This window comes from Homarus americanus, unplaced genomic scaffold (assembly GCF_018991925.1).
Source record: "Homarus americanus isolate GMGI-L3 unplaced genomic scaffold, GMGI_Hamer_2.0 scaffold38238, whole genome shotgun sequence".
In the NCBI taxonomy this organism is placed as follows: Eukaryota; Metazoa; Arthropoda; class Malacostraca; order Decapoda; family Nephropidae; genus Homarus; species Homarus americanus.
This window is the reverse complement of record NW_024734360.1, coordinates 44634-56929: the sequence shown is the minus strand read 5'-3', so window position 1 is coordinate 56929 and position 12296 is coordinate 44634. Positions and strand designations below refer to the sequence as shown.

The following is a 12296-nucleotide window of genomic DNA, read 5'->3' as shown; positions in this document are numbered from 1 at the left end:
GAGTGCTTTTCCTAATTTCTACACCTGACATGCGTGTGTGCGTGCGTGCGTAAACTGATATTGACACGTGTAATAAGAATGATATTAGGGGGCCCAAAATTTCACCTGACGATTATTGAAGCGTCGACGATAAGACTGACGAAGTGATGGACGGGTCTCTGTGTTGTAAGGTGTGAAGTAATGACGGTAATGCGAGGAATATTGAGTCCACCTGAAGGTAATAGACAACCTAATGTATTTCACCTGATGATTAACCTGGGAGTTAGATTGGGTTAGGTTAGCTTAGTTTATGTGAAGCTTTATAAGTTGTGGCGGAAATATTTTTAACTGAGAAGACTTTTTTTTTTTTACGTTTGAGATATTTATGGGATCCAGTGATGATCAGGCGTTTATTTATGTCTTTAACTATTCGTTTTGAGATAAATATGAATGAACCATATACACACAGAAAACCATCCATTCATCCTTTTATCCATCTATCCATCCAACCATTCAATCGTTTTTCCATCTATCCATCCAATCATTCATCCGTTTTTCCATCTATCCGTCCAACCATAAATCTGTTTTTCCATCTATCCGTCCAACCATAAATCTGCTTTTCCATCTATCCATCCAACCATTCAATCGTTTTTCCACCTATCCAACCAACCATCCCCTCGCCGACGTACGTACACGCACCACTAGATACCAACTGTTGTGGTTGAGGAAACGGGAATAAGGGATGGTGGGTAGTTATGGGGGGTGGGTGAGAGAGGGGTAGTGGGGCAGGTGTTAGAATACGCGAATCAAGACGATAATTGAGCTGGATAATTAGCATCAAGTGAAAGCTGCAACACGAAGGCCAGGGTAGGATTGGCGCAGTGACTTTAGTCAACCCTAAGACGGGAGGGTGAAGGTGTGGGTGTGAGTGTGAGAACCCCGCTCAGTCTTCTTCCTCACCGCCTTGTGTACAGTCATGGGGAAACTCCTCTGTGTTACTCCGAGATACAGTGGTTGGAAATCTAATTAAGGATTATTACTTTTCTTGTACAAACCTATACATTTGAGGAAGGTTCTTTGACGAGTATATATTTTTTTCACAAACAGTGGAGTGTAGTTCTTGGTTATTGCAAATTTTGTGGTTGTAGTGGGAGTGTGTCATAAAGCTGCTATATAAAGTGGGATGTATATGTTATTAATAGAGAAATGCTTTAGAACATCAGTATGTATTTATATAAGTGTGAAGTGAGTGACATCTGGTACTGAGGAGGGGTTTGGTAGTGACTGTGAGGGCCCGTAGCAGCTGGGAGAGGGCACGTCGTCGTCGTCTTCCGGGGCTCACAGAGTCGTGGAAAGGGCCATAGTCTCCCCCCCTGACGTTGGTCAAGGGGACTATCAGCAAGACGTTCTATACTAACTTGGATCAGTGAGAGGACCTGTAGTGCGTGAGAAAAAAACAAAAAACAAAACATTGTGAAGTGGAAACTCGGCTATCTCATCGTGAAGAGGCCTTTAGCTTTGTACTTTCCGGAGAGTAGGTCTATGGGTGTGTAGAGAGACGGCTACTAGAGGACTTGTGTACAGTTACGCCTGGTGGATATAACCATTATCATCATCAGCGCCACTGGGGGAACCTGTTCACCGCCGCAGCCATGCTAACGGTCGCCTTCGTTATTGAACCGTAAGTGGACCACCTGACCGACGCTCTTACCTCTTTAACATTCCTTCGTATATCAGCTGACTGTCTGTGATGGTGTTTATGTTCTGATCCGGACCACTTAACCGCAACCCGTGATTATTTCCAAGGGTCTGTGGATCAGCTGATCTTGTGTTTATATTACAAGGATCAGCTGACCTTGTGTTTATATTATTTCGATCAGTTGATCCCTTGTTTACGTTTTGCGGATCAGATGACAATATGTCTGTATTCTTCGGATCAGCGGTCTATACTGTACTGTATGTTCATACTCTTCAGGTCAACTGTCCATACGGTATGTTTACAGTCTATCGTTCAGCTGACGGTATGTTTACAGTCTATCGTTCAGCTGACTGTATGTTTACATTCTATCGTTCAGCTGACTGTATGTTTACACTACAGTATATGGATCAGTTGGTCTCCAGTCCTCTGTGCATTTTGGTGTATGTTAGCCAATCACCAGTCACTGTTTATAAAGCTGGCCGCCTTGGTGTCATGTTTACATACACGCTTATAATATCATGTGTTATAGTGACTGGTCTGAACGCCACACTTTTTACCAAGTTGAACCAGGTGTCTCGCTGTGTTGTGAGGCCTCTTGTGGCGTGGGAGAAGCACGCATTTAAATCACTCGCTAAATATCCAGAGATGATTCACGTGGGAGAGGAAGGTAACTGGTGCTGAGGAAGAAGGGCAGTGGACGTTGTCTTTCTGCAGAGGAGACGTGTTGAGTTATGATGGTGGTGGTGTGGGGGTGCGGAATCTTGTCGTGGCCAGGTGCTACCCCCAGGTGTCTCACTGGCAGAGTTACTAATTGGTTGAATGGCTGTTGCTTAAGTCAGGTTACCCGCGGGCTGTTTGATCTGTGGTAGTAAATTCCAGTTTAGGGCTTAAAAGGAGAGGTAGAGATGAACGAGGAATGAAAGGGGGGAGGAGGAGGATACTCGGACACTGTGACGTACTGACAGTATCTACGCCTCAGTAACCTCGAGATCCCCAGGTCGAAACCGGAACTTGGATGTTCAGATTCTTATGTTAAGAGTCTCAGCCCCTCCTCCCAACCCCACAGCTGAGAGTGCGAGGACGCATCTGCCACTAACTGTAACACAAAAGTGGCGACGAACGAGCCATTAGAAACAGATGCAACTAGATAAAGTCTCTCATCCTCAACTGCGGGGAAGAAAATAACCCACTACTGTGAATGGTGGTTCGTAACAAAGAATACAGAAATGTACAGTTGTGGACTAAAAGAATTCGGCAGGCAGGGAGGGAGGGAGGGAGGGAGAGGGGGTAGAGTAGGAATAGGTGGAGACTTGGCACTGGCGCATAAAGGTGGCATTAAAAGTTTGTTATCCTCTTTCCACACCACAAACTGATATTTTAGTGTAATTATGAGGCAGCCGTAGCTTACACTCCCTCCCTGTCAAGTTTATTTTTGTCTACAACTGTACCTAACAAGAATGAATTAAGCTGTGCCATAAATGGGTACGTCGAAAATGGCGTCAGACGTACACTGAGACTGGCCCTTTAACTAGACACGTTCCTTAGCTAGATCCCAGTTAGGGGAAGACACTTAAGGTAGATGTGTTTGAGAAGCTGAACCCAGAGTGAGACTTAGGGTGACGGAGTGATGTGTGGCGTGAGGTGGTGGCCAAGCCCTCATCTCTTAAACTATATGCTTGCTCACAGCACCTAACATGTCCGCCACCAAAACACACATACACACGAGGAGCGTCCACCTTGCCTCACCTGTGCACTGAACTTGTGACTCTTGGTTAGTTACCCCGTAAAAATATCTCCTTGATGGACGGGGGGAAGCCATTTCGGTGGGCTTGGGAAAGTCTATAAGGCTAATTTTGCAGCCATAAAAATTTTATTGGTGTGTGTGTGTGTGTGTGTGTGTGTGAGTGTGTGTGTGAGAGAGAGAGAGAGAGAGAGAGAGAGAGAGAGAGAGAGAGAATGATTGCTAGTTGGAGGCGTCACGGTGGGGTAGAAACAAGAGCTACACGACGATTGGGTGACCGGCCTGGGAGACGGTGTGCGACAGGTGGTGTGTGTTGCTGTACCGTACGCTACACGCCCCCTACACCGCCTCCTCTACCCGCTCTCTGCTCGCGCCTCTCTCCTGCAGCAGATTATGAACTGCAACGTGCATTAGTGTGCATCTATCATTATTGTTCTTATCACCAGAGGCTGCCTGTCCGTTATCCAGTCCGTCGTTTTTTTTGTCCGTTGGTCCGTCCGTTAACTTGGTCCCGCGTGCCTTAATCATGCAGTGAATCATTTCTGTGGTACGGGTGGGTGTTCTGCGGTTCAAGCACGCTGTGTTAGGTTAGCTTTGCCCTGCGGGGTTTCCTCCTCCTCCTCACTTTCTCCCTGCAGACGACAACTCAGCCGTGCTTGTGACGTAATTGGGTTGATTATTATGGTGAGGCGAGGTCTTCCTGTCGTTATCCCCGGAGTTTCCTTTGTTTCTCCAGTATAAACACAGAGTAACGAGTAACAGTATATTCCTCTGTCGGGTTATTGTTTACCTCCTTGCCGTCACTCAGTGTTATCTCCTGTCGGGTTATTGTTTACCTCCTTGCCGTCACTCAGTGTTATCTCCTGTCGGGTTATTGTTTACCTCCTTGCCGTCACTCAGTGTTATCTCCTGTCGGGTTATTGTTTACCTCCTTGCCGTCACTCAGTGTTATCTCGTCTCTCCATCATTAATCTGACTTTCTCTGTCTCTTAGTAATAGATGTAAACCCTATAACAGACGCTACACTTTTGGGAGGTTGACGTTTAGTGTAATTGCTATGCGGGAATGACAGGCTTGGACTAATTACATTATTTAAGGTCAATTACAATTACTCTTCTGATGTTTAATTTACTAATACAGTTACTTGAGTCACGATATTTAGGTTTGAAGTTGTAAGCAAACATATTTTATGTCACGCCACACTATCCAAACACCATCTCTACCTACTGACTCACACTTGGCAAACTCACTCATCAGAAACTACACGTACAAACACCACACATCCCTCCCTCTCTTCCTCACTAACAGACACTCACTCACTTACATTCTCTCGCCCATAGTGACAAATTCGCTCACGCTCATTCACTCTCAGTCGCGTACGAGCATTGGACATGACCGACTCGAACGTGTGTCAAGTGTATATGGTGGCCTTATTCGCACCTATTTTACTCTTTAGTCAGTATTTCAGTAATCCTTCATAAGTTAGTATCATAACGCCCCAGTTCCACGATGTAATTGTAAGAATTAAACTTGAACAGCAAATTAAAATTACAATCCGCTTCAGTTACTAATTGATCCATGCCTGGAATGTAGTCACCTTGGCGGGAAATTAGATATCCTAATTTTCCTTTGTGTAAAAATTATAAACATTGTAATAAAACCAGACAGATGCATCCCTCTTAATTCTCATTTGTTCATCTAGTTTATTTATTACCCTGAAACACAGTAATACATTATAACATCAACTTATTATTGAACTGAACGATCATTATTTTCTCTTTATATTTTTTTTAGGATATCGTTTGTTTTCAGTAGCGGGATATCTTTTACACACGTAGATACAAGTTTTACAGTAGTGTGTTTGGGGTTATAGGTCAGCTTTATGTGAAATGTTGTTGGCTTCCACACTTGGGGGCTATTTCTGAATCTGCCAAGTGCTTGTCCAATCCAACTGACCCAAACTGATTATGATAGGTGTTCAGTCTTTGTTCTTATTATTTTGTAACAATGTCAACATTTTGTTCCTAGAATAACAAAAAAAGTCGGCGAATAAGTGTTCCTGGAGGTTCTTGTGTGTTATTTAGGACAAAGTGTCAATATTAATTAATAAAACAAGACATTTAATGGCGGTAACCTAATTATTTTACATTAGATACACAGAGTAATCTGGAGGGTGTAGTCTAGTGTAGGAGGAGGAGGTAGTCTAGTGTAGGAGGAGGAGGGTAGGGAGGAGAGGTAGTCTAGTGTAGGAGGAGGTAGAGGAGGAGGTAGTCTAGTGTAGGAGGAGGGGTAGTCTAGTGAGGAGGAGGAGGGTGTAGCTAGTGTAGGAGGAGGAGGAGGTAGTCTAGTGTAGGTGTAGGAGGAGGTAGTCTAGTAGGAGGAGGTAGTCTAGTGTGGGAGGAGGAGGAGCTAGTGTAGGAGGAGCTCAGGTGTAGGAGGAGGAGTTGAGTCAGTAGTGGGGGAGGAGGAGGGTAGTTCTAGTGAGGAGGAGGGAGGGTGTAGTCTAGTGTAGGAGGAGGTGTAGTAGTGTTGGGAGGAGGAGGTGTAGTTTAGTGTAGGAGGAGGAGGTGTAGTCTAGTGTAGGGAGGAGGAGGTGTAGTCTAGTGTAGGAGGAGGAGGAGGTAGTGTAGTGTAGGTAGGAGGAGGAGTCTAGTGTAGAGGAGGAGGTGAGTTGAGTGTAGGAGGAGGAGGGTGTAGTCTAGTGTAGGAGGAGGAGGAGGGGTGTAGGAGGGTAGGTGAGGGAGGAGGAGGTGTGTAGCAGTGTAGAGGAGGAGGTAGTCTAGTAGTAGAGGAGGGAGGTGAGGTGGAGGAGGGAGTGTAGTAGGAGGAGGAGTAGTCTAGTGTAGGAGGAGGAGGGTAGTAGTCTAGTGTAGGAGGAGGGAGGGAGGTAGTCTAGTGTAGTCTGTGTAGGGAGGAGGTGGTCAGGTGTAGGAGGGAGAGGTGGCTCTAGTGTAAGGAGGGTAGAGGGAGGAGGTGTAGTCTAGTGTGAGAGGAAGGAGGTAGTGGAGGGAGGTGTAGGAGGGGAGGAGGTAGCTAGTGTAGGAGGAGGAGGTAGTAGTGTAGGGAGGAGGTGGTAGTGTAAGAGGTAGTCTAGTGTAGGAGGAGGGAGTCTGGTGTAGGAGGAGGAGGGTGTAGTCTGAGTGTGGAGGAGGAGGAGGGTGTGGCTGTGTAGTGAGGAGGGGTAGTTGGTGTGAGGAGGTAGTCTAAGGAGGAGGGGTAGTCTAGTGTGGAGGAGAGGGTAGGTGTGGGAGGTAGTGAGGTAGGTGTGAGTAGTGTGGGGGAGGAGGAGGTAGTTCAGTGTAGAGGAGGTAGTAGCTAGTGTAGGAGGAGGAGGTAGTTCAGTGTGAGGAGGAGGTAGTCTAGTGTAGGAGGAGGGGTAGTCTAGTGTAAGGAGGAGTGTAGGTGAGGAGTGTAGGAGGAGGGGGTAGTCTAGTGTAGGAGGAGGAGGTAGTCTAGTGTGGGAGGAGGAGTAGTCTGTGTAGCCAGGAGGTAGTCTAGTGTACGAGGAGGGGGTGTCTAGTGTAAGAGGAGGGGGTAGTGTGAGGAGGGTACTGTAGGGAGGGGAGGGGGTAGTCTAGTGTAGAGGAGGAGGTAGTCTGGTGTAGGGAGGAGGAGGAGGAGCCTAGTGTAGGAGGAGGAGGGAGGTAAGTCTAGTGTGGGAGGGAGGGTGTAGTCTGGTGTAGGGAGGAGGTAGTCTAGTGTGTGGGAGGAGGAGGTAGTCTAGTGTAAGAGGAGGTGTAGTCTAGTGTAGGAGGAGGTAGTCTGGTGTGGGAGGAGGAGGTAGTCTAGTGTAGGAGGAGGAGGGGTGTAGTCTAGTGTAGGGGGAGGAGGTAGTCTAGTGTAAGAGGAGGAGGTAGTCTAGTGTAAGAGGAGGAGGTAGTCTAGAGGAGGAGGTGTAGTCTAGTGTAGGAGGAGGAGGGTGTAGTCTAGTGTGGAGGAGGAGGAGTCTAGTGTAGGAGGAGGAGGAGTAGTCTACTAGTGGGGAGGAGGGAGGTAGTCAGTGTAGAGGAGGAGGTAGTCTGGTGTAGGAGGAGGTAGTCTAGTGTAAGAGGAGGAGGTAGTCTAGTGTAGGAGGAGGGGCTAGTTTGTAGGAGGAGGGGTAGTCTAGGTAGGGAGGGGGTAGTCTAGGTGGGAGGAGGAGGTAGTCTAGTGTAGGAGGAGGGGTAGGTCTAAGTGTAGTAGGAGGAGGAGGGGTAGCTAGTAGGAGGGAGGTAGTTAGTGTAGGGAGGAGGAGGTAGTGGTGAGGAGGAGGAGGTAGTAGGAGGAGGGGTAGCTAGTGTAAGAGGAGGAGGTAGTCTAGTGTAGGAGGAGGAAGTAGTTCAGTGTAGGAGGAGGGGTGTCTAGTAAGAGGAGGAGGTAGTCTAGTGTAGGAGGAGGGGTAGTTAATAGTGGAGAAGGAGGGGTCTAGAGGTAGTTTAGTGTAGGAGGAGGAGGGGGGGTAGCTAATGGTGAGGAGCAGGGTAGTCTAGTGGAGGAGGAGGAGGAGGTGAAAGGGATAATCAGGTGAGGAGGGACTAGGGAGAGGGCTTACAGGCCCTCCCTTCCCACCAACCCCTTCCTCTACCCAGACACCGTCATTGGTATAATGCAATAACAGGACTATATAAGGAAGAGAAGCCATATACTGTATACCTCCCCCCTCAACGTAGGTTCTAGTTTCCACATACCACACAGTACTCATTATCACCACAACTATAGCCCAGAGTACATACTTTACTCCACCCCCCCCCCCCCCCTCCATCATGGTTAAGTGACACTGTGGTAAAACATAAATTCCAAAATATTGAAACAGTTGCCCAAAAATATATAATTATACGATGTCAAATGAAAAAGATCTTGAAGGAAAAGTACCATGGGATTCCAAGTGCAGATTTGATGTTAGTTGTGCCTGAATATATACAACAACAGGAGGCTAGGAAAAGAAGCGAATTAATAAGTGAACGAATAGTGACCAAGACTAGGAACGTAAGTGTGGATATTGAAACATGGGTATCGTGGTATTGAAGTTCCCTGGTATCATTGTACTGAAACTTCCTGGTATTGTGGCACTGAGTCTTCCAGGTAGGTACCTCTGTAGAAATTCCCTGGTATCATAATATTGAAGCTTCCTGGTATCAGTATAGAGGTTCCGTGGTATCACTGTATGGACACCCCACCCCTGAGAATGATGAAGCCATGTTAAAGATCATACCTGGGCCTTGTATGGATTGGTTGCCAGGTCTTGTATAACGAGGATAAACACACTGTCGGGTAAGTGTGTGTTTGAGTGTGAACCAATATGATAGATTAAAGTGTACCTACTATATTATGAAAATTAATTACTTTCTGGCTACTACTTCTCTCTATTTTTTAGTTGCTGACCTCTTCTGGTTTTAGTTAATTTCAATGGCGTTATTGTATTTATTTATTTTGTGCATGCGCTCCAGTAGCCTCGGTTCTGTTTATTATCTCAACATCTTGTAACAGGCTGTTGTGGTGATGGTAAACTGATCATGTGGTTTAAAATATCAACGAGACTGATAACACATCAAATCTGTAGTACCTGTAAAGTATTATGTGATGGTAAATAAAGTGACGTACGCCTGACTGTGTAAGGGAAGCGAATGGCGTTGTTCTGGGGGAAAATTAGCAAGGACTAGGAATCATGCTGGGCCTTTGCTGTCTGTTTATGTCCTCCAAAGCCAGGTTGTTTTGATCCTTTCATTTTGTTTATAAGCTGTAAAATGATTCATGTACAGTTGTGAAAAAAAAATAATTCATCAGGGAAGGAGGTGATGTATGGGAAAGTAGGTGAAGGCAGAGCCTAGATTTCAGTCAACTCGGTGACATGTGGGCGCCATGTTGTTACTCAGCTGAGCTGAGGAAGAAGTTTGCGCTCGTACTGTAGAGGATTATGAACTTCATGAAGTTTAAAATTGTCATACATGTTTACATTTGGATAAGCATGTTTGTAAACTATGTGGGAGACAGCACGATAACTTTCTACCCGCTGAGTAACAACATGGCGCCCAGTTGGTTGAACTCTATACGGATCTGAGGGTAGGTGGAGACTTGGCATCATTGCATAGAGCGAGGTGGTGATTAAAAGTCTGTGATTTCCATTCCACACCACAAATGGAATTTTTATTTTTATTTTACCCTGGTAATTATGGGCACTTTCCTCCAAACATGTTGCCCGTTTTGCTGGCAGTTGGCCTGACGGCCCAGCAAGCAGCAGGATTTCTGCTATTGCGAGAAATGGACGTTTGGCGGGGATATTTCCTGGCCACATTAGTGCTCAAATGAGCTTTATATAATTTTGAGTAAAATTTGAGGTAAATTTGCATAAGCGCACCACACTGTTAGAAAGTAAAAAAAAACTTTATCGTGTATTTGTGTGTATTTAGACCGAATATGACCTTCATTTCCGGCGGAAATTGGCCGTTTTTTTTTTTTCGTTTGACGTTTTCCAAAAAAATAAAATAATGGCTAAGCGAATAAAAAATACACCAAAAAAAACACTAGAAAAACCAAAACCAAACCTAACATAACTGACTCTCATCATATAATGGAATCGCCTATTTCTTACCTTATTGCCATCTCTTCTTTTTCTTTGGGATAAGGGACGAGTTAGGACAATGCCACATATGTTGGTTTTTGCGATATTTACAGTCTTGTTCTTAGTACACTTTACTGAGGTCGAAAGAACACCATGCGATCGAAAAAATGCTACAGTTTCTTCTTTTTTTCCCCAAAAACTCGTAATCAGCTCCATATAATTTAGGTGACACCCATCACAGACTTCCATGGTCGGAAATGAATACCGTATGAATTTGAAAATATGAGAGACCCAGAATAGAAATCGAGTTTTGATTGGGTCAAAAATACCGCGAATTAAACAAAAAATCATTTTAATTGGTTGCAAAAAAAAAAAAAAAACGCTTTTGACTGGCCACGTGACATGTATGGGAACGCATGCGCGTGATGATTTATGAAGGAGACATGCAGTGTGGGAGGTGAGGTAGGCGATAATGGCGGAAGATTAATGGAAGAAAATAGAGACAATTTTGGATACGCTATCTCTGTTATTATACATTTGCGCCGGTAATGTAATAGATGAAAATTATCTTATAATTAGACGTCTTATTCGAATATGATAATAGATTAGTGGTAGGAATGTGTGGTGTGAAAATGCAATATAATACCAAAATTGAAGTAAATCATGAAACAATTATAATTAAAATATAACACATAAATGGTGACATTTTCTATTTATTTGTCACTTGAAAACTTCTTTAGTATTACTTAAATCATTATTCAGGGTCTTCTTTGACCAGATAGCCGCCACCACTTTCAAAGAAACTTCATGACGCACTCATTGCCTTTTCTTCAGCTTTTGCAGACGCCTCACTTGCTTCAGCAATTGAAGAACTATAGCATAATCCTGCAAGGCCTCAACTGTTGTAACGGGTTCCATGGTGAACCTCGTCTAGACGCTTTGTTGTTGTTTTTGTTGTGCTGGCGGGACAGTGTTTGCCAAACATGTTTGGAGGAAATTGCCCAGTGTGCCGCTGCCTTTACTCTCCCTCCCTCCTGAGTTCTTTTTCTCCACCACTATACATGTGTACTGTTAAGAATTTTTTATGTAAGCTATTAACTCTGAAAGTGATGCATGTTTATAGCATAGTACCTGTAATGCCATGAAGCTTACAAATGTACAGTTGTACCCCGCTTAACGCGGTCAATTGAACCCACAGGGTACCGCGTTAAGTGAAAACCGCGTTAAGTGAACAACAGAACATATGGGATTAATTGCAATAGAGACTGGCCCGACCCCCAAACTCCACTTTTTGATGACACACAACTATGTTGTAGTAAAAATATTATCTTAACTTTATGATGGTATGCACACACAATTAATAATTAAGAGAAATATCAATAATATTAGGTTTTTTAACACTTACATTAGTAGAAAAGATGGCTGGGCACACGGGGATGGGGGTTGGTTCCGAGGCAGAGGGCAGATTATTGGCCCTCACCTGTATCACTTGTATCAATTGTATCACTATCCACCACAGAGGCTTGCAGGGCCTCTTTGTCAAACCCCTCAAAGTCCATATAAGTCCATATCCTCACTATAATTATCACTGACTTGGGCCGGCTGTGGTGGGTGGCGGGTGAAGAACTCGGTAATGTTTTGATGACTGGGCGACCTTGTGCGCATCGTGCCCGCGTATATGAGTAGATGAACCGCGTTAAGTGAAAGTTCGGTTCTGGCGAGGCACCGCGTATATGAGAAATCGCGTTAAGTGAAACCGTGTTAAGCGGGGTACAAATGTATCTTAATTTAAAAGTACTTACAGCACTATTTAGTACTTAGATGTAAGCGGCAGGTAATGTCCTAAGCACATCCTCGATATGTTATTTACCAACAGGATGCAGAAGGAGTCTGTCATCGAGAGGGAGATTCGATTGTCCAGGGAACGGGAGGAAGCCTACAGGAAGGAGAAGGGACTCATAAACTCTACCATCAATTCATCTTGTCGGTCTACTGGCCAGACAACGAGGGCCACCCCAGTGGTTAAAAGTGATGGCCGGGATGTTCAGCACCGCATTGCCACCAACAGGATCCAATTGGAGATCAACGAGACGAACGTGAAGGAAAAGGAACTCAGAGCTGCCGGTAAAATCCTGACAACTTCTGAGGAGACAGTTGATGCCAAGGTAAGGTGGAGACTGCCTTTTCTCAAGTTTGATTCATTTATAGTACAGTAATTTTTTTCAGTTTCTGATGTCAGCTGATGATTTCGTGTTTATTGCTTATCTTTTTGTTTATTTATCTTTAATGGTCTTGTTTCACTTGATGTTTCAACATATTTATATGTCTAGTTAACTTTC

General features: G+C 44.7%; 1 protein-coding gene across 4 annotated transcripts in view; it reads left to right on the top strand.

The window, feature by feature from the left end:
• Positions 1-12296, top strand: part of LOC121870209 — a 135499-nt gene that overhangs the window by 112240 nt on the left and 10963 nt on the right. For all 4 annotated transcript variants that reach the window (XM_042371982.1, XM_042371981.1, XM_042371980.1 and 1 more), the window contains one exon: positions 11834-12122. In XM_042371982.1, the coding sequence (XP_042227916.1) occupies positions 11834-12122 (289 nt within the window). The remainder of the gene's footprint in view (positions 1-11833; positions 12123-12296) is intronic.